Source organism: Macaca thibetana, chromosome 13 (assembly GCF_024542745.1).
Source record: "Macaca thibetana thibetana isolate TM-01 chromosome 13, ASM2454274v1, whole genome shotgun sequence".
Classification (NCBI taxonomy): domain Eukaryota; kingdom Metazoa; phylum Chordata; class Mammalia; order Primates; family Cercopithecidae; genus Macaca; species Macaca thibetana.
Window position 1 is genome coordinate 33,087,405 of NC_065590.1, and position 26,091 is coordinate 33,113,495.

Sequence of the window (26,091 nt, forward strand, 5' to 3'; positions counted from 1 at the left end):
CCTGACCAATGTGATGAAACCCTGTCTCTACTAAAACTACAAAATTAGCTGGGTGTTGTGGCGCACGCCTGTAATCCCAGCTACTCTGGAGGCTGAGGTGGGAGAATCCCTTGAACCCAAGAGGAGGAGATTGCAGTGAGCCTAGATCGCACCACTGCACTCCAGCCTGGGTGAGAAAGCGAGACTCCATCTCAAAAAAACAAAACAAAACAAAAAGCCAACAACAACAACCGCCACAAAAAAACCCAGTCTGAGCAGAGAGAAAGTCTCTGCTTTGAAGGAGAAAAAAAGCCAAAGATGAAGCTCACTGCTCCTGGCACTGGAACTGAAGGGAACACGCAGGTCATCTGAGGTCAAGTTCAGGGCATGCAGCCAGCCACCAGGCGGGAAGGAAGCAGAGTGAATGCCTGCCTGCTCTCCCAGCCCTCCACCTTCTGAGCAGAAGTCCCACACTGGCCCCCTTTGCTGGGTCTCCCAAGGGACCTCAGAGACTCCTTCCAGACCCGGGCATTTGGGCTCTGGCCTCAAAGACACAGCCTACGTAGAAATGCTGAAAGAAACAGGTAAGAGAACAGTGTGAGTGACGGAGGCTTGGCTGGCCTGGCTTGTCTTTGCCAAGCACTCTAAAACATTTGAGCATTTCTCGCCTGCTGTTGCCCTCTACTCCAGCCTTGCGGTCTCCATGCCCAACCCCACCCCTCCACAGGCTCTTTTCTTAGCTCCCTGCCTTTGCTTATGGTGTTTACTCCAAATCACCCAGTCTTGCTCTAAAAATCCTACTTCACTTAATGCCCAGATCGAATGCATGTAATCCAAGAAGCTCCTTAGCTGGAAACAGCACTCATTTCGGTCCGCAGTGGTATCACACTTAGGGGCATGCGGTCTGATCCCATCAGGACCTCAACACACCCCACCCTTCACCATCCCATCCTGTGTATCCCTTCCTTTGCCCATGCTGCTCCCCTGCTTGGACCGTCCTTCCTGCCCTACCTGCCCAAATGGTCCTCACCTCACCCTTCAAGGCTCAGCTCAGCTGTACTCTGTGAAGCACTCTCCAGCTCTTTCTGTCTGTCCACTCACATGCACCTGCCACTTCGATTTACTGAGTGGCTACTCTACCTAGAAGTTTGTCTACAAGAATTCTAATTCTTGGTACCACTTGAAAAGTAGTTGCAAAATTCGTTTCATTTTGAGATTTAAGGAAAACAGAAGCTCAGAGAGGCAAAGGAACTTGTCCAAGTCGCACTGCTGGTGAGTGGCCCAGCCAGGATTTGAACCCAGATTTGCGTGATGTCTAATCCCAAGTCCTCCATGTACTCCATGCTACTTATTCATTCGTAAGGCAGATATTTTAAGCAGGAGACTGTCAGGACCTTAAAGATTGTCTTGCTTGCTTTCGAAGCAGGAACCTAAAGTATAGAGATGTTCAGTGACTTGCCCAAGGTGATACAGTTTCTCTCAGCCCCCTTCTCTGATTCCTCCCATGTGCCAGCTCTGGTGGCCAGGGAACTACCTATCACTGCAGAGGCTGTCCAGTACCAGGTAACATTTGTCTGGGGTCCCCAGTCATAAGCCATGGGGCACATACCTGCACTGCAAGCAGAGCCCCAAATTAGTCAAGAGAGAATGTTGCAACAAGCTCAGAGCCACAGGATATATTAGCACAATCGTATACAATGAAAAAATCCTAAACAGTGGCTTCAAAATTTACAGCTTTCTGACCAGGCATGGTGGTGACGCACGCCTGTAATCCCAGCTACTTGGGAGGCTGAGGCAGTAGAATTACTTGAACCCAGCAGGCGTAGGTTGCAGTGAGCCAAGATTGCACCACTGCACTCCAGCCTGGGTGACAGAGCAAGATTCTGTCTCAAAACAAAGCAAAAGAAAAAAAGTAGTTTACAGCTGTCTCTAGAAGTCTGAGGAGTGAGTCCAGGGCTAATGTTGCAGTTCTACGAAGTCAGGGCCTGAGGCTTCTTCTGTGTTTTGTAATTCACTCTTTATGAGGCACTTCGTGATCCAAAGTGACCCCCAGGATCATGGGGAAGGGGGTGGCTCTGAGGGCAGAATCAAAGGACTCATCATCATCTTTTTCTACCATCCGTTGTAAGGAACTCACAGTCATAATCTAGTCCAGAGTCAGAGAGGCTGCTCAGAGCCCACCTGCAGCTGGCCTGGGACTTAGCTAGTATGTAGCTAAGTATGTTAGCAAGTATGTTGCTGGCAGCATGGAGGGGTAAGGGCGTGGGAGGTGTTTAATTGCTTAGTGCCAGGGGTCTTTCTCAGGCTCAGCCTGCTTCCCTTTTTCTTCTTTCTTCCTGCTTTCCATTTGTCCAGTATCTATTGAATTACTCACTCCCATGTGCCAGGCACTGGAGATACAAAGTGGGATAAGACATAAGCCACGCTCTAATAAAGAGACAAAGAAAGAGATGATTTTAGGCCAGCCATGGTGGCTCACGCCGGTATTCCTAGCACTTTGGGAGGCTGAAGCGAGTGGATCACCTGAAGTCAGGAGTTTGAGACTAGCCTGGCCAACATGGTGAAACCCTGTCTCTACTAAAAATACAAAAATTAGCTGGAGATGGTGGCGGGCACCTGTAATCCCAGCTGCTCTGGAGGCTGAGGTAGGAGAATCACTTGAACCCAGGGGGCAGAGGTTGCAGTGAGCCAAGATCACACCACTTCACCACTCCAGCCTAGGCTATAGAGCAAGATGCTGTCTCAAAAAAAAAAAAAAAAGATGATTTTAATGCTACGTGTAAGAGCAACAGTAAGATAAATGCAAAAGGCATCTGACAGGAGCTCGAAGGGAGGCACCTGACACAGCCAGGGTAGAATCAGCAGAAGCTTCCTGGAGATGACAATTGTGGATGCCAAGGGGCTTAGAGGTGAAGGGTGCTCCAGGGAGAGCACACAGCATGAGCAAAAGCAATGAGAGTGCGGGGAGTGTGGGGCAACCATGAGTTGAATGTAAACACAAACAGGGGAGGGTTTGGAAGGATGTGTGCCTGCTCGGGGCCCCCCCATAGGCACATTCTGGAGGCACCTGGTGGTATTTGAGGCCCTCTGGCTGCTCTGAGTAGGGATTTGGGAGAGCCATAGCAAGAGGCAGAGAGCCTGGGTGGGAGGGCTGGGTTGGAGTGGAGGTGAGAGAGCAGGTAGATCTGAGAAATGTTAGCAGGAAATTGGTAGCACCAGACATTTGCCTGGCTGTTGGAGATGAGTGACAGGGAGGAGTCAGAGGATCTCAGTTTTCTAGCTGGATGGCTGGAAGGATGATGGGGTCACTGCTGATATAGAGAATACAGGATCTACTGCCATACCATCCTGAATGCGCCTGATCTCTTCTGATCTTGGAAGCTAAGCAGGGTCAGGCCTAGTTAGTATTGGATAGGAGAATAATACAGGGTCTTCTCCCAGCAACCTTTCTTGCCTTGGGGAATACTCCCAGCTTCACAGTAGGATATAACCTTTCCTATGTTGCCTTTTGCATAGCTGATCTTAAAGACATGCACATGAGCCCTTTTCTTTCTTTCCTTCCTTCCTTCCCCCCCCCCTTTTTTTTTTTGATGGAGTTTTGCTCTTGTTGCCCAGGCTGGAGTGCAGTAGCACAATCTCAGTTCACTGCGACCTCCACCTCCCAGGTTCAAGCGATTCTCCTGCCTCAGCCTCCCAAGTAGCTGGGATTACAGGTGCCTGCCACCACGCCCAGCTAATTCTTTTTGTGTTTTTAGCAGAGATGAGGTTTCACCATGTTGGTCAGGCTGGTCTCAAACTCCTGACCTCAAATGATCCACCTGCCTTGGCCTCCCAAAGTGCCAAGAGATTACAGGCATGAGCTACCATGCATAGCCGGGCCCTTTTCATTGGAAAGATTTTAATTCAAGTGCCCTCAGGAGATGAAGTTCCCTTCACTCTGGTGTAGTGAATGAAATATAGGAACACAGTTTGTACCGTGGAGTCTCCAGGCCAAAGCTGAAGTTTCAGCTTAGGTAACAAATGTTACCTAAGCCCAGTGGTTCCTAGTGGAAGCTTTGGTTCTAGAAAACCCACCTGTAGTAAACATCTGCCATTCTTTATGGAGAACTAGTAAATCACTCCCTTTCCTGTGTCCGAGGACTTATTCACCTTGTTTGGGGATAGACCCCATCTCTCACAATGAAGATGTGATATCAGATACTGTATTTCTCAGACTCCCTTGCAGCTACTTGGCATGTCAAGGGCATGTGGCCTAGGCTCTGCAAGTCAGATGTACCTGCCAGAGTCTCGGGTCCATGAAGAGCATTCTGTGACAGCAGCAGTAATGACAGGGAAATCACATTCTCATAACAGCCATGGTGGACCCTCCTGGGGACTTGCAAGTGATGTACCCTAAAACCTAAGCTTCCTTAGGTTCACAGTAACTTCCTGCTGTTTGCGATTAAGGACTGTGACTAGTTCTTTGGTGGCATATCAATCCAACAGAGTACATGGCTAAGGCAAAAGCAGAGTCTAGGAGAACACAGACATTGTTCAGAGGACAGTCAGTGAAACCATTTAGCAAGAACAGAGGGTTCTTTCACAGGGGCGGGTAAAGATAAGGTTGGAGGGCTCCAAAAGCCCACTTAAGGAGCCTGGTCATCACCTTCTAAGAGGTATCAATATTGCTTTAATGATTTTTGTTTTGGAATAATTTTGTATTCACAGAAAAATTGCAAAGACAACATAGAGTTTCCATGTATCCCTCATCCAGATTCCCCTAATGCTAACATCTCACATGACATGGTACATTTGTGAAAACTGACAAGTTACTATCAGTTAAACTCCAGACTTGATTTGGATTTCACTAGTATTTTCCACTAACGAACTTGGTCTATTCCAGGATACGATTCAGGATACCACTATGCATTTGGATACCAACTTTTTTTTTTTTTTTTTTGAGATGGAGTTTCACTTTTGTTGCCCAGGCTGGAGTACAATGGCGCCATCTTGGCTCACCACAACCTCTGCCTCCTGAGTTCAAACGATTCTCCTGCCTCAGCCTCCCAAGCAGCTGGGATTACAGTCATGTGCCACCACACCCAGCTAATTTTGTATTTTTAGTAGAGACAGGGTTTCTCCATGTTGGTCAGGCTGGTCTCGAACTCCGGACCTCATGATCTGCCCACCTCGGCCCTGCAAAGTGCTGGGATTACAGGTGTGAACCACCACATCCAGCCACTGACATTTTTAAAGAAGAATATTAACATGATTAAAGGTTTTTAGGCTGGGTGTGGTGGCTCACAACTGCAGTCCCAGCACTTTGGAGGCTGAGGTATGTTGATCACTTGAGGTTAGGAGTTTGAGACCAGCCTAGCCAACATGGTGGTGTCTACTAGAAATACACACACACACACACAAAATTAGCCAGGTATGGTAGTGTGCACCTGCAGTCCCAGCTACTTGGGAGGCTGAGGCAGGAGAATCGCTTGAACCCAGGAGGTGGAGGTTGCAGTGAGCCAAGATTGTGCCACTGCACTCCAGCCTGGGCAACAGAGCAACGCTGTCTCAAAAAATAAAAATAAATTTTTAAAAAATAAAGGTGTTTTAAGAAAATCATCTGATAGCAACAAAAAGGGTGAGCTGGGAAGTGGAGTAGAAGGCATCTGTAAAGACATTCCAGAACCTTCACCAAGCTTCCACATACATTCTAATGTCTGTGCCTGAAGGGCATTTTATGAAGGTGCAGTTGCTGAGAAGAGAAAATCTATCCCCCCAGAAGCATCTCTGTGCCTGTTCAGGGACCCAGGGGCCAAAGGCACAGTGAGGATGCACCTAGTGGCCTCCACCTAGCAGTGCTGGCAAACTAGGTTTTCCTGCCTAGGCTACAAAAGTTGACTGATAAATCCAGATAGGCAGCCAAGGAAATGCATGCTTGCCTCCTTTTTCGAAAGTCTAGTCTTAGCTCCCTTAGGTAATGGTTTGGTGTTATGCAGAGAACAGACTCTGGAGTCAGGATGGACCTAGGTGTGAGTCTCAGTGCTGTCAGTTACTATGGGACTCTAGTTGAGTTATTGAACTTTGAGCTTCAGTTTCCTCACTGGTAAAAACTGGCACCTTAAACCTCCTTCACAGGATTATTGAGAGGATTAAATAACATTTAGAAAGTGCTCAGTAGGGTAGCTGGCACACAGTAGGCATCTGATAATCAACTCCTTTGACAAGTTAAGAGTAGAGTCCGGGCCCCAAATTTCTTACATATTCTCAGTACACCGAAGGGACTTCCTCAATTGATGATCATAATATAGACCTCACAAATAACCCAGGAACCTGAGAAAGGGCAGAGCGTGTCTCCAGTCAATAATTTCTTTATTTAAGAAGTCTATGTTGGGCACTTATGAAACAGCAATAAAGAAATAAAGGCCAGGCATTGTACTAAATTACCAAGACATGGTCTGTGTCAAGAAGGTCAAGGCCAAGGACATTAAAGAGCTGTCTCCAGACAACTTTCATTCAGGTATGACCCATTTGACAGAAGTTTAATAAACAGGGTGCCCAAGGGCACAAAGACTGGCCATGGTGTGGGGTGAGGGAAGGGCTCCACAGAGAGAGGAATGGTGGGCTTGGGACCGGCAGGATGAGCAGTTCTTCCAGTGTAAAAGCTTGGGGTGGAGGGTGGGGGAGAGAGAGAGAGAGAAACATTTTGTCATGTGGGAAAACACAACGTCTGAAGCTATGGGTGGTCTTGTGGGGTTTATGGTAGGAGTGATGGGAGATAGGATTATAAAAACATGGCAGCTCTCTAGTGGCAGGGGTGGGGCAGGTGACCTGACTTGAAGTTGTGCTTCTGCATAGCAACCACTATTCTTTTTTGTACATCATTTAGTTGATGTGGCTTGGGGAAGAAATGATTACTGGTAGTAGTAACTGGGGGGCAGGGGAGGGGCCATTCCTGCCACTCCTAGGCATAGCCACTGCTACAGAGGGGACCATATGACTGCTATGGAAGAGGAGGAGAGGTGGGATGAATGCTGGGGAGTCAACCACAATTTCCACTACACCTTCAACTAGAGAAACAGAAATGGGTGCAGAGAAGATTTGAAAGATTTTAGAGATGAATAGGGAGAATTTGTTGAGAATGAGTATAAGTGGAGGGTCAAAGATAACACCAAGGCTTTTAATGTGGCCAACGGGGTGAACGGAGAAGCAGGGGAAATGGCTTTGCTGGCTGGGGTGCGGTAGGGTTGGTGGTGGGCATGAGGGTGGGGAGGAGAACTGTTTTGTACCCATTGAGCGTAAGGGATCCGTGTTGTGAAATCCATAGTTTGATACCGCTCTAGCTTTAAAAGACATCCTCCTGTTTGGGATTTGCTTCAGAATAATGAAAGTGGGGGTAGGCTGTAGGTGAAACCAGACTGGTTCTGAGTAGATAACTCAAGTTGGTGAGAAAGTCAAAGTTGGCTCATACGAAGAAGGTAAAAAGCTGCCCTGCGACTCAACAGGCTGGGAGGACATTACACAGCTAAAGCCAGTCACAAAAGTTACCATGAAACAGTATTTCTCCCACGGGCACATTGTAGCTGTAAAGTGTCATAACGACCCCTTTCCTTGTGTGACTACTGCCTTCTGACTCATAGAGAAACCTTGTTCTTTAAAATAATGAACTATTAGAAACTTTGCTGTGTGAAATATTAAATGTTATCAGTAAAAAGGAAACATTCCTTTTTTTTTTTTTTTTTTCTTTTTGGCCAGAAGATTCTAAGTCACTTTGTTTTTTTTTTTTTTTTTTTTTTTTTTTTTTTGAGACGGAGTCTTGCTCTGTCGCCGGGCTGGAGTGCAGTGGCCGGACCTCAGCTCACTGCAAGCTCCACCTCCCGGGTTCCTGCCATTCTCCTGCCTCAGCCTCCCGAGTAGCTGGGACTACAGGCGCCTGCCACCTCGCCCGGCTAGTTTTTTGTGTTTTTAGTAGAGACGGGGTTTCACCGTGTTAGCCAGGATGGTCTCGATCTCCTGACCTCGTGATCCGCCCGTCTCGGCCTCCCAAAGTGCTGGGATTACAGGCTTGAGCCACCGCGCCCGGCCTAAGTCACTTTGACACAGAGAAGTTGTCTTGGTTTCCAATCCAGGTTCAGAGTTTCACGTAAGGAGCTTCTGAACACAAATTCTATGTTTGTCTTAACTTTGTACTTTCTAGGGAAACAAACCTGGCTTCACTGCACAGTTCAGAACAGACTCCTTTATACATGGGGGACTCCTTTATACACAGTTCTGCTTTGCTTTGCACCTATCCAAACAATACTTCATTCAACTTTACCTAAACTCTAGTTTTCCTTAAAATCCTGTAACGGTATCTTTTCCTGTTTGGTGAGATGTCCCACAGTTCCTCTGGTATGTGGTCTTCCTTGTTGCAATTTGACCTTCTCAAACTCAAGGTTTGTTTCTGGTGATCTTAGGCTGAGTGGGCTAGAATGTGGGTCTGGGGGTACAGGGGTGTTTGATACCATTCCCTCTTGCATATGATTCACATTTTCCATAAAATTTCCAAGTTTATGAGAAGTCTTCACCCCATGAGAATAGTAGGAACCATGATAGTGTTTGAGATCTGTAGAAGGCAGAATAATAGCCTCCCTCCCACCCCACAGCTTGGATTTCCCAGAGGAGGCCAGTGTAATCACGTGGGTCCTTAAAAGCAGGGAAGGGTTCCTGGCTGTGGTTAGAGATGCAACATTACTGGCTTTGAAGATGAAGGGGCCACAAGCCAATGAATGTGAGCAGTTTCTAGAAGACAGAAAAGGTAAAGAAACAGAATCTCCTCTAGAACCTGCAGAAAGAAAAGCAGCCCTGTTGATAACTCGATTTTGTCCCAGTGAGAACCATGTCAGAGTTCTGACCTCCAGAGCTATAAGATAATAAATGTGTGCTGCTTTAAGCGATTACATTTGTGGTACTTTATAATGGCAGTGATAGAAAACAAATCCAAGATCACGCAGAGGGAGTGGACGAAGACAGAAATGAGCCAAGGGTGCCTTGGGGACACCAACACTTTCGAGGAAAGGAGAGAAAGATGTCAGCCCAGGAGGCAGAAGGGGAGGCATCAAATGTAGGGAAGCCAGGGGAGACCCACAAAGGAGAGAGTGGTTCGGAGAATGTAAACTGCTGTTTAAGTGAGGGCTGAAGAAGGTTAAATAGTATTAAAATTTTAAAGTGCATGTTATTTCGTTGCATCACTTCTGTGATTCTGGTATTTGCATATAACAAACAGCCTCTTTTACTTGAAACTATCACCTTCTCTCTCACGTTGAAAGCCTGAGAGTTTGAAAACTTTCACAACCTTGATCCTTGTTATAAACCCATCAAGGTAATATTCAGGTTCCAGAACAGCAGGTTTTACCACATCGTCAAGCCAGAAAGAAATGCAGCTATTTTTTATGTGTTAATCCAAATTTTTTGATGCTGGGAGTCGGCCTAAACCAAGAATAACAGCCATCCAGACTGGCCTGACAGTGTAGAGTAGGGACCATTTTAGTGCGACCTCCACTCTCTAGCATTCCCTTTAAAAACCCAAGGCGCCCAAGGTTTCAGCCTGCCTTCCTGCGGTCCTAATCCGCATACTTACAGGCTCCACCCAGACCTACTTGCCCCTCCCCCGCAATTTAAGTTTCAAAATTACTGCTGTTCATTAATGTTTACTCTCTACAGATGATCTTAGCTACAAATTTGGAAAATAACAAATTATATCACCTAGGTTAGACTGTTGATGGCCCGCACTATCCTAGAAGACATTTACTTTTTTTTTTTTTTTTTTTTTTTGAGACAGTCTCGCTCTGTCACCCAGGCTAGAGTGCAGTGGTGCAATCTCGGCTCACTGCACCCTCTGCCTCACAGTTCAAGTGATTCTCCTGCCTCAGGCTCCCGAGTAGCTGAGACTATAGGCCTGCACCACCATGCTCAGCTGATTTCTGATTTTTAGTAGAGATGGGGTTTTACCTTGTTGGCCAGGCTGGTCTCGAATTCTTGGCCTCAAGTGATCCGCCCGCCTCAGCCTCCCTAAATGCTTGGATTACAGGCTTGAGACACTGTGCGCAGCCAACGTTTAGTTTCTAAAAGGCAATGTTTATCAGTAGAGATGCTGAATTTGTAGACTTTCAGACTTTAAAACTAGGTGAAGAGTGTGGTGGCTTACACCTGTAATCCCAGTGCTTTGGAAGGCCAAAGCGGGAGAATCACTTGACACCAGAAGTTGGAGACCAGCCTGGGCAACATAGTGAGACAGTCTCTACTAAAAATAAAATAATTAGTGGGCGTGGTGATGTGCACCTGTAGTCTCAACTACTCAGGAGGCTGAAGTAGGAGGATGGCTTGAGCCCAGGAGTTCGAGGCCGCAGTGAGCTGTGATTGCCACCACTGCACTCCAGCCTGGGCAACACAGTGAGACTGTGAGGGGTAAAAAAAAGGAATGAAGTACGTGCTACCACTTGGAAGAACCTTAAAAACATTATGCTCAGTTAAAAAAAGAAGTTACAGAACACAATATATTATGATTCTATTCTTATGAAATTGCAGAATAGGCAAATCTATAGAGACAGAAGTAGACTAGTTGTTGCCTAGGGCTGGGAGTTGGAGGCAGGGGAACTTGGGGGAGATGGGGTATGGGCTTTCTTTTTGGGGTGATGAAAATGTTCTGGAATTGTGGTATTGGTCATACAGCCCTGTGACTATTATACTAAAAAACCATTGAATTATATACTTTTTTATTTTTATTATTTTTTTTTGAGATGGAGTTTTGCTCTTGTTGCCCAGGCTGGAGTGCAGTGGTGCGATCTTGGCTCACTGCAACCTCTGCCTCCCGGGTTCAAGCGATCCTTCTGCTTTGCCTCCTGAGTAGCTGGGATTACAGGCATGCACCACCACACACAGCTAATTTTTTGTATTTTTAGTAGAGATAGGGTTTCACCATATCGGCCAGGCTGGTCTCAAACTCCTGACCTCAGCTGATCCACCTGCCTTGGCCTCCCAAAGTGCTGGGATTACAGGCGTGAGCCACCACGCCTGGCCTGTACACTTTATTTTTCAGAGATAGGGTCTTGCTCTGTCACCTACAAGTGCAGTGGCAGGATCATAGCTCACTGCAGCCTCCAACTCCTGGGTTCACGTGATCCTCCCACCTCAGCCTCCCAAGTAGCTAGGACTATAGGCTTACTCAACCACACCTGGCTTATTTTTTAAATATTTACTTTTTTGGAGAGCTGGTCTCTCATTATGTTACCCGCGCTGGTCTCGAACTCCTGACCTCAAGCAATTCTTACTTTGGCTTCCCAAATCTCTGGGATTACTGGTGTGAGCCACTGTCTGTGGCCTGAATTGTACAGTTTAAATGAGTGAATTGTATGGTATGTGAATTACATATCAATAAAGCTATTAAAATGTTTTAAATAAGTAGGATAAGGAAATTGTCATACTTCTATATTAAAACACAATTTTTTTTTTTCTTTTTGAGATGTAGTTTCGTTCTTGTCACCCAGACTGGAGTGCAGTGGTGTGATCTTGGCCCAATGCAACATCAACCTCCTGGGTTCAAGTGATTCTCCTGCCTCAGCCTCTCAAGTAGCTGGGATTACAGACATGCACCACCATGCCCGGATAATTTTTGTATTTTTGGTAGAGACGGGGTTTCGCCATGTTTGCCAGGCTGGTCTTGAACTCCTGACCTCAGGTGATCCACCCACCTTGGTCTCCCAAAGTGTTGGGATTACAGCCGTGAGGCACCTTGCCTGGCCTACGTATTTGTTAGAAACCAATCTCACATTAATTTCCCCTAGGCATAAAGGTCAGAAACACAGCTTTCTGTCTTCTGGGACACTCTTACGTCCCCAGATCATTCATCTTCCTGTGCACCTGCAGAACTGTCAAGGGTTCAGTGCAGGAGGTCCGCTCCTGTGAATCACGGACCTGCAGGCTTCTGGCAATGGCGCACTTGAATCCTATAGAGCCATGTCTTTTTCTTCCCTTAACAATAAATTCTATTTGAAGGTTAAAGAGCACAACAAAAAATTATTTTCTTTTTTTTTCCTGCACGGAGAGATCCACTCCATTAACGTTATGTGAAACTCAGTGGGTAAGGTATTTAGACAAAGCTAGAGTGCCGGGCTGGCCAATCTTAAATGTCAGATGCTTAACTTTTGGGTTCTTGCTGTTTTCTCCCTTTCTTTTAGCCAGGTTCTTTAGCTCTAGGACAAGGGATTAAGTTCCCCACACCTGTCCCCCATATCAAGAGTGGCAGATGGTAAGAGATAAGGAAGCTTCCTAGAGTTCAAGCTCCATTTCCTGCTCTTAGGGCTCACATTTAAGATCCCACCCACTCTTGAGCCACTTTTCCCTTCTTCATGCATGGCAGGTAGGGCTTGGGGGAGAGTTCTGGGAGCAATTTGAAAATTGCTAGTTGATATGGTTAGGCTTTGTGTCCCCAACCAAATCTCATCTTGAATTGTAATCCCCAGGTGTCAAGGGAGAGACCCGGTGGGAGGTGACTGTATCACCGGGGCAGTCTCCCCCATGCTGTTCTCATGACAGTGAGTTCTCACGACATCTAATGGTTTTATAAGGCAGTTTTCCCTGCTCTTTTTGCACTCGCTCATTCACCTGCCACCACGTAAGATGTGCCTGTTTCCCCTCTGCCATGATTGTAAGTTTCCTGAGGCCTCCCCCACCATGTGAAACTGTGAATCAATTAAAACTCTTTCCTTTAGAAATTACCCAGCCTCAGGTAGTTATCTTTATAGCACTGTGAAAATGGACTAATACACTAGTCTAGAGGTGAATTCAGAGCAAGCACCAAGAAACACATGCTGAAATAAATGAGCAACTGAATTAGAAAAACAAGCAAAACTTAAACTTTATTTTCAAAATGCTTCAGATACAAAAGAAAACAATGGTAAAGTCTAACAATAATTAACAAACCAGCCCTTGAGCAGCAGAGTGCTCCAGGGATGAGAGGGGCTGGGAATGGAAAGGTGGTTGAGAGACACAACATTTTTCTAGCTTCAGAAAGTCAGGGAGCCCAGATCACAGCCTGAACATCATGGTATCAGTTACAGATTCTTTATAAAGGTGTTTACCTGTGGGAAGGAGAAAATCAAAAGTTTAATTTCACATTTTTAACAGAATTTTTTTTTTTTTTTTTTTTTTTTTTTTTTTGAGACGGAGTCTTGCTGTGCCCCAGGCTAGAGTGCAGTGGCGCGCGATCTCGGCTCACTGCAAGCTCCGCCCCGCCGGTTTCACGCCATTCTCCTGCCTCAGCCTCCCAAGTAGCTGGGACTACAGGCGCCCGCCACCTCACCCGGCTAATTTTCTTGGTATTTTTAGTAGAGACAGGGTTTCACCGGGTTAGCCAGGATGGTCTCGATCTCCTGACCTCGTGATCCGCCCATCTCGGCCTCCCAAAGTGCTGCAATTACAGGCTTGAGCCACCGCGCCCGGCCCGGAATTTTCAATAGTCCACCCCCAATGCATATGCAGTCAAACCCATGAGGTTTTTGTGAGGAAAGGAAAATAGGCATGGAGAAGAAATGTGAGAAGCCCAGGGTCGTATAGCATCAAGGGGCAGAGCTGGGAATAGAATCCAGTAGTCTTGTTTCCCTAGTTTTAGGATGCCTTAGAGAGGAAAGTCAGCTGGCAAGCATATGTTACAAATCAATTATTTAACAATTATTAGTCCAGCATACTTTAGAGAATAGGGATATATTTGTAATTTGCACAAGATCCCATAGGCCTTGGAGTGTGAAATGCAACGTGAGATGCAAAGCACAAGACCCATGATATTGAACTTTGAAGCAAAAGCCAGAAAGATAAAAGTACAACAAAGGAAGCCACTAGAAAGCAGAAGTTAAAGTCCTTCCCACCTCTCTCATGAGGTCTTCTTGTTTGGTTACTTCCTCAGAAAAATCATCATTGACATCCAACACCAGCACTGGAATGTTCATCAGAGCCTCAAAGTGGAGCCTATAAGAAGCGTGAACGTTTGGGGGACAGAAAAAAAGAAAAGTAATTTGAGTCAAGTTTCACATACTTGCCAGGTCTTTCTTACTCAGAGAACAGATCTAAATTCAACATGACTTTTCAATGAAACTGCGTGTAAACTGCATTTAAAAAAACAAATTCAATAAAGTTGGCTGGAAACAGAAAGGTTGAGGTTTCTCTTCATTCTTGAGAGTGATACTAACGGTCAGAGCACCAAACATTTTAAGTGGACAACAAACCAAGCCAAAGGGAGAACAAGCTGAAACTAGGAATGTCAACTTAGTAATACTGACAATTTCTCTAACATTTTCAGCCCTTCATGCTGAGCCAACTATCACCATCGATCACAATGTTCAATCTAGGGAAATGTTAAGAAACAAAGAAAAAGCTGGAGAAATAGAATCTAATAAAAAGGCCCTTGGAATGTAAAGATTACACTCAATATTAAACTTCTTCTGGGCGTCTCACTCTATCGCCGAGGCTGGAGTGCAGTAGTGCGATCTTGGCTCACTGCAACCTCTGCCTCCCAGGTTCAAGCAATTCTCCTGCCTCAGCCTCCCGAGTAGCTGGGATTACAGGCACCCAACACCACACCTGGCTAATTTTTGTATTTTTAGTAGAGATGGGGTTTCACCATGTTGGCCAGGCTGGTCTTGAACTCCTGACCTCAGGTGATCCACCGCCTCAGTCTCCCAAAGTGCTGGGATTACAGGCGTAAGCCACGGCATCCAGCAATATTAAACTTCTGAGTTGGAAAATGCTTGACATTTCCAACCATTTCCAGTATATTCTGAACCTTCCTATAGGGGGCTGCATGCTGAACTTGTTTTTAATAACTGGCTGTTGGGAGCCAGGTCTGTCTGATACATTCTTTTCTCCACTTACTTCGTGGTCTTGTGAAGAAGCCAGGCTTCGTGTTGACCATGCAGCTGCTCTAGATAGGCCAGCTCAATTCCTTTCTCTTCCTCCCTGGCCCTCCGGTACAGTCTCTTCAAACAAACCTAAAAGACAGTCCCCAGGCCCTGATGAGCTCATTTGCTGTTTTGGCTGCTACAATGCAGTCTTAGGGGGCTCTGAGGCCCATCCATAATGTCTATCTTGGGCATTACAAGCCATACCTTTACTTCTGCTGTCTTGTTTTCTTATGCAATCAGAGGATCTACACCATTCTTTTCCCATCTCCATCTTAAACCTGCCCTTCCTCTGGAGTATCCTAAATTGGTTAATGGCAAACATCATCCATCCAGTCATCCAAGCCATGGACCTGGAATTTTCCTTGTTCTTCCTTCTCCCTACTATATCTGGAAAGTCACTCAATTCTCTTTCATCTCACTAGATAGTTCTCTCCTTGCCTGTCTTCTCACCTCTGCCCTTGTCGGGTCCTCATTACCTCTCACCTGGATTAAGGCAGAAGCCTTCTGATTTTGCCTCCCAGAGGCAGGGAAGTATATGGACAGAGTACAGGCCTTAAGGTCAGAAAGTCCAGGAGTAAATTCCTGCCTTCATCAGGTACCAGCAGTGCAATCTTTGTGGGCTTCTATTTCCTCACTGTCTACCCATCCACAGGTAACTAAGGTAAGTCGTATTGAGCTCCTGGCAAAAGCTGTTCCTTTCTTCCAGTTTGTACCCTTCACTCCACCCTTCGGTAGCACAGCAATATAATGACATGACTTTCCTTGCTGAAAATACTTCACAGGCTCTTTACCACCTACAGCCATAGTCCCAGGGTTCAAAGCAGTATGTATGAGTAGCACTGCATTTATAAAATGTTAGTTCATTTGAAATAGCTTTCATATCATACCAAACATTCACTCAGGAATAGAATGTAAAATCTGCACAGGTCAAAGATAAAACAAAGAAGTAGAAAAACAAGTGAGGCTTGAGACTAACTCTCCTCCCCCACTGCTCTGCAGAGTGTGCATAATTCTATTTTGCATTCATCTGGTAGTGAAGTTTGATGCACACTGGCTCAGAAAATGACATCTTCCTTACCTGTCACACAGAGCTACCCCTCCTACTTCTCAACTGCCTTAGCTCTTCCCCTGGACTCACTGCTTTAGCCAGATTTGACCTCTTTCCTGGGGAACAGGCCAGGTTCTTTTACATCTCAAAATTTTTGCTCCAAGTGTTTGTTTTGACTGAATTATTTTCGGGCTTCTCTCTGCTTGACAAACATTTCATTATTCAATATCATCTGTCCTGGAAGAATAGATGGATTAACCCACTGATTTAGAACTTCCCTCTTATTTTATTTTTTTGAGACAGAGTCTCGTTCTGTTGCCAGGCTGGAGTGCAGTGGCGCGATCTCAGCTTATTGCAACCTCCGCCTCCTAGGTTCAAGCGATTCTCTTGCCTCAGCCTCTTGAGTAGCTGGGACTATAGGTGGGCGCCACCACACCCAACTAATTTTTTGTATTTTTAGTAGAGATGAGGTTTCACCATGTTGGCCAGGATGGTCTCGATCTCTTGACCTCGTGATCTGCCTGCCTTGGCCCCCCAAAGTGCTGGGATTACAGGCGTGAGCCACTGTGCCCGGGCCAGGACTTCCCTCTTTCAATAACTTAAGAAATGAAAACTTAATTTCCAAATGTAGTACACAATAATCCCAAAGACTTGGGAGTCTTTGCTGTTTCTCTCTTACCTTTTCTCTAAGGAAATAAAATTATAGAAACAAATTTCATTAATGATCAAAAGGTATATGCATTTGCAATTATATACTGCCAGACTGCCTCCTTAGAGGTTAACCAATTTATTTATTTATTTTTGAGACGGAGTCTTGCTCTGCCGCCCAGGCTGGAGTGCAGTGTCCGGATCTCGGCTCACTGCAAGCTCCGCCTCCCGGGTTTACGCCATTCTCCTGCCTCAGCCTCCTGAGTAGCTGGGACTACAGGCGCTCGCCACTTCGCCCGGCTAGTTTTTTGTATTTTTTGTAGAGACGGGGTTTCACTGGGTTAGCCAGGATGGTCTCGATCTCCTGACCTCGTGATCCGCCCGTCTCGGCCTCCCAAAGTGCTGGGATTACAGGCTTGAGCCACCGCGCCCGGCCCGGTTAACCAATTTATATTCCCACCGGAAAGGTAGCTATAGGATTTCTAAGCATAGCAAAGCTATCTAATTTTCCTTTCTGAGAAAAAAAATGTCTGATTCATGAAAACAATTTTATTTTTAAATGTGGCTTTATGCTTCCAAGTACACATAGAAAGGCAGAACAATTCTTTTTAGGAAAGCTAATTATTCATTCACTGCTTGCAGACAAACACTGACATTAACATTGATCTATTAAAATAGGCTAACATATCTCTATTTACTATTAATTTCCTTAACAGAGCAAATGGATTTCCCTTAGAAGTCTAAGTCTTAACTGGTGGCAGTATTGAGGGGGAAAAAAAAAAGAAGTCAAAGCAAACTCCTACTATGAGCATTTAGCATAACACTCTTGCTTTACTGATACGGTTATAACAAATTCTATTTTTAAAAATCCCGTGCAAACAGTGCTTTAATCTGGCCCCTCTTCATCTCAGTCCTCATGAGGAAGACACACCTGCATGTGCACAGGAAAGATAGTGTAGCTACAAGTGGCAGAGGAGAGACCCTGTACTGGTCTTCTTAACCCGCCCCACCCAGGAAGAAGAACTGCTGTTCTGATTGCTTGGAGTCAGAGACAGGAAATGGAAAGTGACTGCTAGTGGGTCTTTTCACTATGCCTCTCAAGCCCAAACCCAGGTGCCATTTGTCCCCATGCACCTCCTGCATGCTATCCCCATGCTGTGCCGGTCCCAGGCAGGGCCTGGCTTTTTGATGTACACTGATCAGCTGCACTCTCTTCTTGATTCCATGGGGCTGGGTAGGAACACTGAGGCCTGGCCATTTCTCTTCTGAGTTTTAAAATTGTTAGCTTGCTTTTTTTTTTTTTTAATTTTTAGAGGTGGGGTCTCCCTATGTTGACCATGCTGCTCTTGAGCTCCTGGCCTCAAGCAATCCTCCCATCTCAGCCTCCCAAAAGTGCTGGGATTACAGGCATGAATGAGTCACCGTACCCAGCCTGACTTGCTTTTTTTTTTTTTTAAAGTTTTATTTATTTATTTGGGACAAGGTCTTGCTTTGTGGCCTAGGCTGAAATGCAGTGGTGCAATCATGACTCACTGCAGCCTCAATCTCCCAGGCTCAAGTAATATCCCACCTCAGCCTGCTGAGTAGCTGGGAATACAGACACACCACCATGCTTGGCTAATTTTTAAATTTTTCGTAGAGGGCAGGGGGCTCTCACTATGTTACTCAGGTGGGTCTTAAACTCCTGGGCTCAAGCAGTCCTCACACCCTGGTCTCCCAGAGTGCTGGCATTGCAGGCGTGAGCCACTGCACCTGCCTGGTCCGGTCTGGCCTAGCTTGCTTGCTTTTAAGAAGTTAGGGGGCCGGGCGCGGTGGCTCACGCCTGTAATCCCAGTACTTTGGGAGGCCGAGGCGGATGGATTACGAGGTCAGGAGATTGAGACCATCCTGGCTAACACGGTGAAACCCCGTCTCTACTACAAATACACAAAATTAGTTGGGCGTGGTGACGGGCGCCTGTAGTCCTAGCTACTTGGGAGGCTGAGGCAGGAGAATGGCGTGAACCCAGGAAGGGGAGCTTGCAGTGAGCCGAGATCGTGCCACTGCACTCCAGCCTGGGCGACAGAGCAAGACTCCATCTCAGAAAAAAAGAAGATAGGGAAGAATAGGTAGAAAGGAGCAGAAGGACCTACGAAGTCCATTTGACATGCTCGAAACTCAGTATTCACTAGGGCTCTGAACTAGAAGATTGGGCACCTGCACAGTTTTTTACATAGTGACATGTCAACTTGTATTCTGTTCTTCCCTTGGGCACAGTTACCTCTGAACTTCACAGAAGAGGTCAAGTGTGACTTCAGGGAAGAAATATAGGCATTCCTGCATCTCTAGAACTAATGCCATCAAAACAGCATTAAAATCCCCATCTAATCTCGAAATGGATAAGTTATTTTTCTTTTCTGCCATTAAGTTGCAATAATTCTTCAACTCTTCTCATTCTACTCCAGCTGAAATATTTCAATTAGCCTCTCCAAAAAGGCAGATCTGCCCCCAAGTGACGACGACGATGATGATGAGCATCATCATCATCATTACAAAGTGCTGGGATTACAGGCGCGATCATCATCATCATCATCATCACCATTTGCTATGGTTTGAGTGTATCCCCCAGAATTCATGTGTTGGAAATTTGGTCCTTAGTGTGGTAGTGTTGACAGGTGGGGCCTTTAAGAGGTGATTAGGTTGTTAAGACAGATTAATGCCACTCTCTTGGGACTGGGTTAATTCTCGCCAGAGTGAGTTCTCACTCTTGTGGGACTGGACCAGCTGCCATAAGAGCAGGATGTTATAAAGCAAGGCTGCTCCTCCCGTCTTGCCCCTTTTGCACATGCCTGTTCCCTTCCACCTCATCACGTGATGAGGTAGCAGGAGGTCCTCACTGGAAGTTAAGGCTGCACAATTTGGACTTCCCAGTCTCCATAACTGTGAGCCAAAATAAGCCTCTTTATAAATTAACCAGTTTCAGGCATTCTATTACAAGGTCATTCAGAGTGCACAAAGAAGAAAAGCAATTAAGACTTTCTTGTTCTCCCTGCTGGGTCCAACTTCCACTCCCCAGAAACAAGAGCCTCTTCAGCTGGCCCAAGTAGCCCCATTTTACTCCCAGGAATGAGTCACTCCACTTCCTCTCTCACTCCTCCCCAGTGCTGGCTTCAAGGCACTGAGCTGATTGTGCTGAAGTTCTGTTCTCTTGGAAAAGGTTAAGTCAGCATTCTCACTTCTCCTAATGCTCAGCTCCTCAACCTCCTGCTTCTTTCAGTCCAGCCATCCCAAGACTCCCATAGGAAACCTGTCACCTCTTCAAATTCCAACCAGGATCTTGACTCAGTCCAACCTCACAGCACTCTCACTCCTCTTTGGCCCAGGCCACAAACCTTCCTGGGGCTCAGGACTTCTCTCTCAACATGAACCCTACACTTTGACACTTCAAACTGCCCTCTCTGAGAGGGGACTCGTTTCCCCATAATCGCTGACACTAATCTCTACCCCTAAAGTATAATCCCCTTCTTCTACTCCGGTTCTCAGGCAATGAAGACTACTGAAAGAAGTCACATAAACATGACCCACCTGGTCAACTTGCAATCAATGCATCTAACTTTAGTGTGCTTCTTTCCATGGAAGGTTATTAGCCCTCTGGCCTCACTGAATCTTTAGTTCAGTTTTATTTTATTTTAGAAACAAGTTCTTACTCTGTCACCTGGGCTGGAGCATAGTGGCACGATCACAGCTCACTGTAGCCTCGAGCTCCTGGACTTAGGTGACCCTCCTGTCTCACCTCCCCAATAGCTAAAACCACAGGCACACATAACCACACTCGGCTAATTTTTAAACTTTTTTGTAGAGATGGACTCACACTATATTGCCTAGGCTGGTCTTGAACTCCTGGTCTTAAGTGATCCTCCCATACCAGCCTCCCAAAATACTGGGATGGTAAGCGTGAGCCACTGCACCCAGCCCAGTTTCATTTTAAACTTTAACCCTTATTTCTGTAGAATCTCTTATTCCCTCCTATGATCTAGCTTTTGCCTCAAAATGTCCAAAAACTCTCAACACAAAGATCCCCAATATCTGGTCCCAGTCACATTCAAGGGCCTCTTTTTTCCTGGTTGCCACCTTAAGGCAAGAGCCTTCTTTCCAGTCCTCTCCTCGTTGGCTGGTGCGAGGCTCTGTGATGGGAGCTCTCCCACTCATCCTCTGGTTCTGCTCAGTCTGTTCTCAGGCTCCTTTCTGCCCACAAGTCTCAGTTCCATCTCTAAAAAGCACAGCCTCTAGCTTGGAGACAGCTTTCCTTCCTTCTAACAGTATGTGGTCTATCTGGCATTTGACTATATATTGGATGTATGTCTCAAAAGCTGAGAGCGATATATCTCTGAAAAAAAAAAAACCTCTCACCTTGACTCAGAATCCCACTCCAGAAGAGCCCTTAGAGATCATCTAGATCGAGCCAGTGGATTTTACAGGCAAGGATCTCTCCAGTGGAATGGTCTCCAGGGGCTGCCCAAGGTCACTCCAGTCACCAGAAGCCACAGCTCACTTCAGCCTCCAGAGACTCTGGTGCTCCTGCCATGACATCATCCTACTGCATGCAGGATGGCACCAGCCTGAGAGTCACAGAATGGAACTACTATAGTCCATCTTGCCTTCCCAATGGCACCAGGGTTCAAAAAAGGGCCATAAATTAGGGCAGTATCATGATGAGGTGAGAAAATTCTCCTCCTCTTCCTCCTCACATCTTACTCAGGAAACTATCAAGACTACATACTCTGATGACCCAGTCAGAGTGAAGGAGGAGCTGAGGCAAGTGGCTACAGGTCAGAGCGTCCCACCTGCAAACCCTAAGTGATAAAGATGATGCTCGATTTGCTCTGTTGTTGCTACATCAACAGCGATCCTTTTATGCACAGTCAATGGCTTTAGCACTCTGCTACACGAAGCCAGCGGGGAACAGGGTGCTCAACGCTGGGACAGGAGGGTGTCCCCCACTGCTCTCCGTGCTGCAGGTAATGTCTACGCTCTAATTTCTCCAACCAGAAAATCAGGGGCTTGGAGAATGTTACTTCTTAGGTTTCATATGGCCCTAAAGTCTAAGGTTTTAGGTTCGGTGTTACCTGGGGAGAAGCCTGGAGGTAGATGAAGCCATGTAATGTGAGCCGGCTGGCAAACTCCCACAGGAGAAAAGAATGCCAGTCCTGATAGATATGCCACTCGATGTCACTGAGGGAACCATTTTCAAAAAGATTCTTTGCAAAGATATACCTGGTTGGAAGTGGGATGGGAATGGGGAGGGGAGGAGAATGGGAAATGGAATGAAAGGCACCAGAGAGAGAGAGAGAAGCAGAAAAATCAATAACCAACTTGTTCCATGTCTGTTCAAACCACTTAACCTTTCGAGCTCCTCATCAATCCTTAAGAAATCTGAATTCTTAACCCATATCTCCCTCCCTGCTCAATAACTAAGATGGGAAATAGGATCTAGACTTTGGAGGCTGAAATCACACCTTTCCAGATGGATTGATTCACTGGAAGAAAAGGGACAGAAGATAGTATCATTGGTCCCTAACAATTTTCTCTGCTAGAAATCAGTCAGAACATACAGCAAATATATGTAAACTTGAACTTTTGAGATTTCCTTATTATTATTATAGCAAGGCCCAAAACAAATAAACAAGTGAATCCAGTGTAAATCCACCCACTCAATTTCATACAAGGACTGAGGACTTCTGACTCTCCAGGGTACTGAGCCATCCTTTTGTCTAGCTGAGACATGCAGAACAAATAGTTTTTATGTGGTGTCCTCTATGGAGCAGAAAATGCATTTCCCACTAATTTCAGTATTACCAAGAAAGCAGACTCTCCTGCAAAGTGCATATGAGCTCTTGCTTGCTTGCTTCCTCTGCTGCTGAGTTTCTAGTTCAGGTAAAAGAAAGCTAAAGCTAATAATCAAACCAGCTTTGCCCCCTGCTTATTTCTACAACCAAAAGAGCATCTGGTAAACAGGAAATCAGAGCTAAATACAAACCATGGCTTCAGACAAACCAGGGATCAATTCTGCTTTCAAACCTCAGGCATTTTAATACAAAACACAATTTGCATCCTAAACAAGGTACTCCAGTTTTCAAGGTAATGCTCAGCAAATGGCCACTTCAGCAACTGGCCACCTCGGAGAAAATAAAATTCAGAACCCTTGTATATGATGGCTCAGGAAAGTGCAGACTGCAAGGCTGTGAGTGTCACCATTAAGGGAATACCTCAGAATAACATTCCAGGGTCTGATCCTGGCTGAAACATTCACTAGCTATGTAACCTCAGGCAAGTCACCTAAATCCTCTCAGCCCGTTATTATGATGTCTTGTAATAATCCTCATAAAGTGCTTAGAATAGTGACTGGCACATGGTATTCTAGATATCTTAGTTATTATTATAACTGCTTTTTGTTAGGCTATGAAGAAGCTAACTTAGAAACTCCAAAAGTAAACTTTCCCAGTCTGGAATGGTTTAGCCATAGTCTAGTTGATGAGAACAAAGAAAAGGGTAACATTTTAAACTCAAAATATTTTTGAGTTCTCCACAGATAACTAGAAGATGAAATTAAGATCCTATAAAGTGGCCATGCACTGTGGCTCGCACCTGTAATCCCAGCACTTTTGGAGGCTGAGGCGGGCGGATCACCTGAGGCCAGGAGTTTGAGACCAGCCTGGCCAACATGGTGAAACCCCGTCTCTACTAAAAACACAAAAATTAGCCAGTCATGATGGCGTGTCCCTGTAATCCCAGCTACTCAGGAGACTGAGGCACGAGAATTGCTTGAACCCAGGAAGCGGAGGTTGTAGTGAGCTAAGATTATACCACTGCATTCCAGCCTGGGTGACAGAGCGAGACTCTGTCTTAAAACAAAACAAAAAGGATCCTAAAAAGAGAAATTAAAGATTTGCTAATAAGCCCTATGAAAGGGGTTCTTGGCTTTCTTGAGAAAGAGCACTTCCTTTATTTCTTCAAAGCTCTTGGTGGTGATGGGGTGAGGGGTAGAAGGGTGTGGTGCTGAGTGGGAGGGAAGTACTGCAGACTGAATGCAGGGGCTGTAGGACAGAACAGGGCATAAGGATCTAGGAGTCAGGGTCTCTGCTCCAAAATCATATGCTAATGTTTCCTTTAACTCAAACAGAAAAGACTAAGATTTCCTCCTCCCTATAATCAACTCTCCCAGATAACCTGTGTTCCTCCTTTGGAACAAATACCACACACGTGAGCATGTGTTCAGTCCCTGTTAGGCAGGGACTGGGTCTGCCTTATTCACTGTTGCAGCCCCAGGGCCAGCCTTGGTGCTTCAACACGGAAGGCATCCAATAAATCTGTGCGAGTGAAGAAAGTCTAAATTACCCTCAGGATTGGAACTTGTAATTAGTTTTCCTTTCTGTCTCAAAAATGCCCTCAGTGAAGATAGCACCTGGAATGTTGTATGCCCACAGTGTAATCAATTCTTACCTCTTCCTTTACAAGCAAAGGTTAAGATCCATGTAGCTTCTTAATGCATTTCTAATTAACAAAGTGTTTCTACTTCTCTCTTTTCCTCTGAGGGTCTCACATGCCTACTTCATGAAGGGACTAGAAATAAAGACTATGTTTCCAAGCAACCCATGTGGTTATATGTAATTCAACTTCTGAGTCCGAGAGGCATGGCTTGGGAGAAAAGAGAGGAAAACAGGCACGTGGCATACCCAACAGCTGAAAAAGAAGTAAAACCTATAGCCCAGCCATATGTAATTCACATATTTAGCTTTTATAAAAAGTAGGCTCTCTCGGGGTACGTAAAGAAGGAATGGATAGCCTATAGAGTTTGTTTTATGTATCTTCCAAGATTTTAGGGTAAAGTCAGAAAAATCATTTGTCATTTACAAAAGTACCCTTATTTTTTTCTTCTAGGAGGCTTTCTGGAAGCACTAAGAAATAGAACTAGTTTGTCTAATTCGGAATTAAAAGAGTAACCAACTGAGCATCTTCAGCAGTGACAATGAAAATGTACCACTTTCCATTTTGGTAATTCAAAGAGCCTTAAGAAAGATCATTTTGCTTGAAAGCACCATTTCACACTGACACTGGTCATTCATAGGCTTCAGATAAGAAAAACCCCAGCAGTGTCCAGATCAAGCCATCCTGACTTTGTCTCTAGGCGGCTTAACCTCAAGTCACAGCCTGGTCTCTGCGGCAGAGCCAGGCATTCTGGAGCCTGCACGGCCTAGCTCTTGTGGAGCAGATGGGCTCACTTCCCAGGCTGCTGCTAGCCTGCATTAAAAGTGACTTCACATCTCACTCCCTCAGGTGGTCAGGATGATGCCCATCCCTGATCTGACACAGGCACTGATGTCCACTAGACTCTGGCCAGCAAGAAGCCCTCTCACAGCAGAAGGGGTCAAAAAGGGCTAAATCTGAGACAGAAGCCAGTTTCACAAAATGTGCTATTTCTGCCTAAGCATCCTTTCTTGAAGAATAAAAAAAAGGCTGAAAATATCTCTTATATCATTTTTAGGAACACAAATTTTAATTTTGTCTGCTTTTTTTTTAAAGGGGATAACCAACCACTGAATCATTTGATTTCTTAGAATAGACACTGCTACTTCAGTGTCTATTCTGTGCCTTTTAGCATGTGATGGTTACAATAGGTGGCTACCAGCTCGCTCCATGCCAGAAAAGAAGGAAACATAAGATAATCAGTAGCAATGTAAGAAATTCAAAGCATTCAGTTGATGAAAAACACAATTTCCTTTCTTGACATAGATGACAATTTGGTACAAGTACAATTCTGGACAAATCTGTATAGTGTTGTCTCTAAAAAAGAAGACAATTTTTCAAAGTATAATTATCAGTGACCAGAGCAGTGCAGGATCTGTGCAAGATCAAACAGGCAGCACTGAGCATGGGGCTTGTGACTAGTGGAGGGCTTGGCATTTTACCTGTCACTGTACACAGACCTCTCAAAGATCTGTACTGGCTTCCTGGCCTGTAAGAGTTTCTCAGGGAAGGGCTCCAGCTGTACTTTCAGGCGGCTCAAAAAGGAAAATGTCTGGAATGTGTAGGACCATCGTGCTGGCTCCCGGTACATCATATCCAGCAAGTTTCCAAGACTTTGGGCAGTGCAGGCCTAGAGGGAGATGAAAAAAAAAAGAGAATTTCCTAGAAAGCGTATTTACTCCACGGAGTACACCCCTCCACATACACCCCTACCTCCCCAAACAGGTTTAATAATCAACGAAACAAGGAATTATAAAAGTTTTCTTCCACCAAAAAGGTAGAATCAGATCCCCAGTTTAGTCAAAATTTCATAATCAGGGATGAGATTTTCCTACCTATTAAACAAGACTCTCTAAAGGGAGATGACATGCCACTTCAATATAGCAAAAGCAGAGGAAGAACCATATACAGAATTAACACGATCACTGATTGGGGGATTTGTGAAGTCTGTCTAGGGAGGAGTTAACAGTCAACAACCATCTAAAATTTAACTTTGAATCAAAT

General features: G+C 45.4%; 1 protein-coding gene and 1 long non-coding RNA gene across 3 annotated transcripts in view; one reads left to right on the forward strand and one right to left on the reverse strand.

The window, feature by feature from the left end:
* The first annotated feature begins 135 nt into the window (after positions 1-135).
* On the forward strand, positions 136-14,139 carry LOC126934110 (uncharacterized). Its single transcript, XR_007718831.1, has 2 exons — positions 136-563; positions 13,895-14,139. It is a non-coding gene; the product is annotated as an uncharacterized LOC126934110 (long non-coding RNA).
* The window catches only part of DGUOK (deoxyguanosine kinase), a 74,355-nt gene continuing 61,105 nt past the window's right edge, over positions 12,842-26,091 (reverse strand). For both annotated transcript variants that reach the window (XM_050754512.1, XM_050754513.1), the window contains 5 exons: positions 25,530-25,717; positions 21,690-21,837; positions 14,860-14,975; positions 13,857-13,956; positions 12,842-13,073 (listed from right to left, as the gene is read on the reverse strand). In XM_050754512.1, coding sequence (XP_050610469.1) covers positions 13,047-13,073; positions 13,857-13,956; positions 14,860-14,975; positions 21,690-21,837; positions 25,530-25,717 — 579 coding nt within the window. In that variant the 3' untranslated portion in view covers positions 12,842-13,046. The remainder of the gene's footprint in view (positions 13,074-13,856; positions 13,957-14,859; positions 14,976-21,689; positions 21,838-25,529; positions 25,718-26,091) is intronic.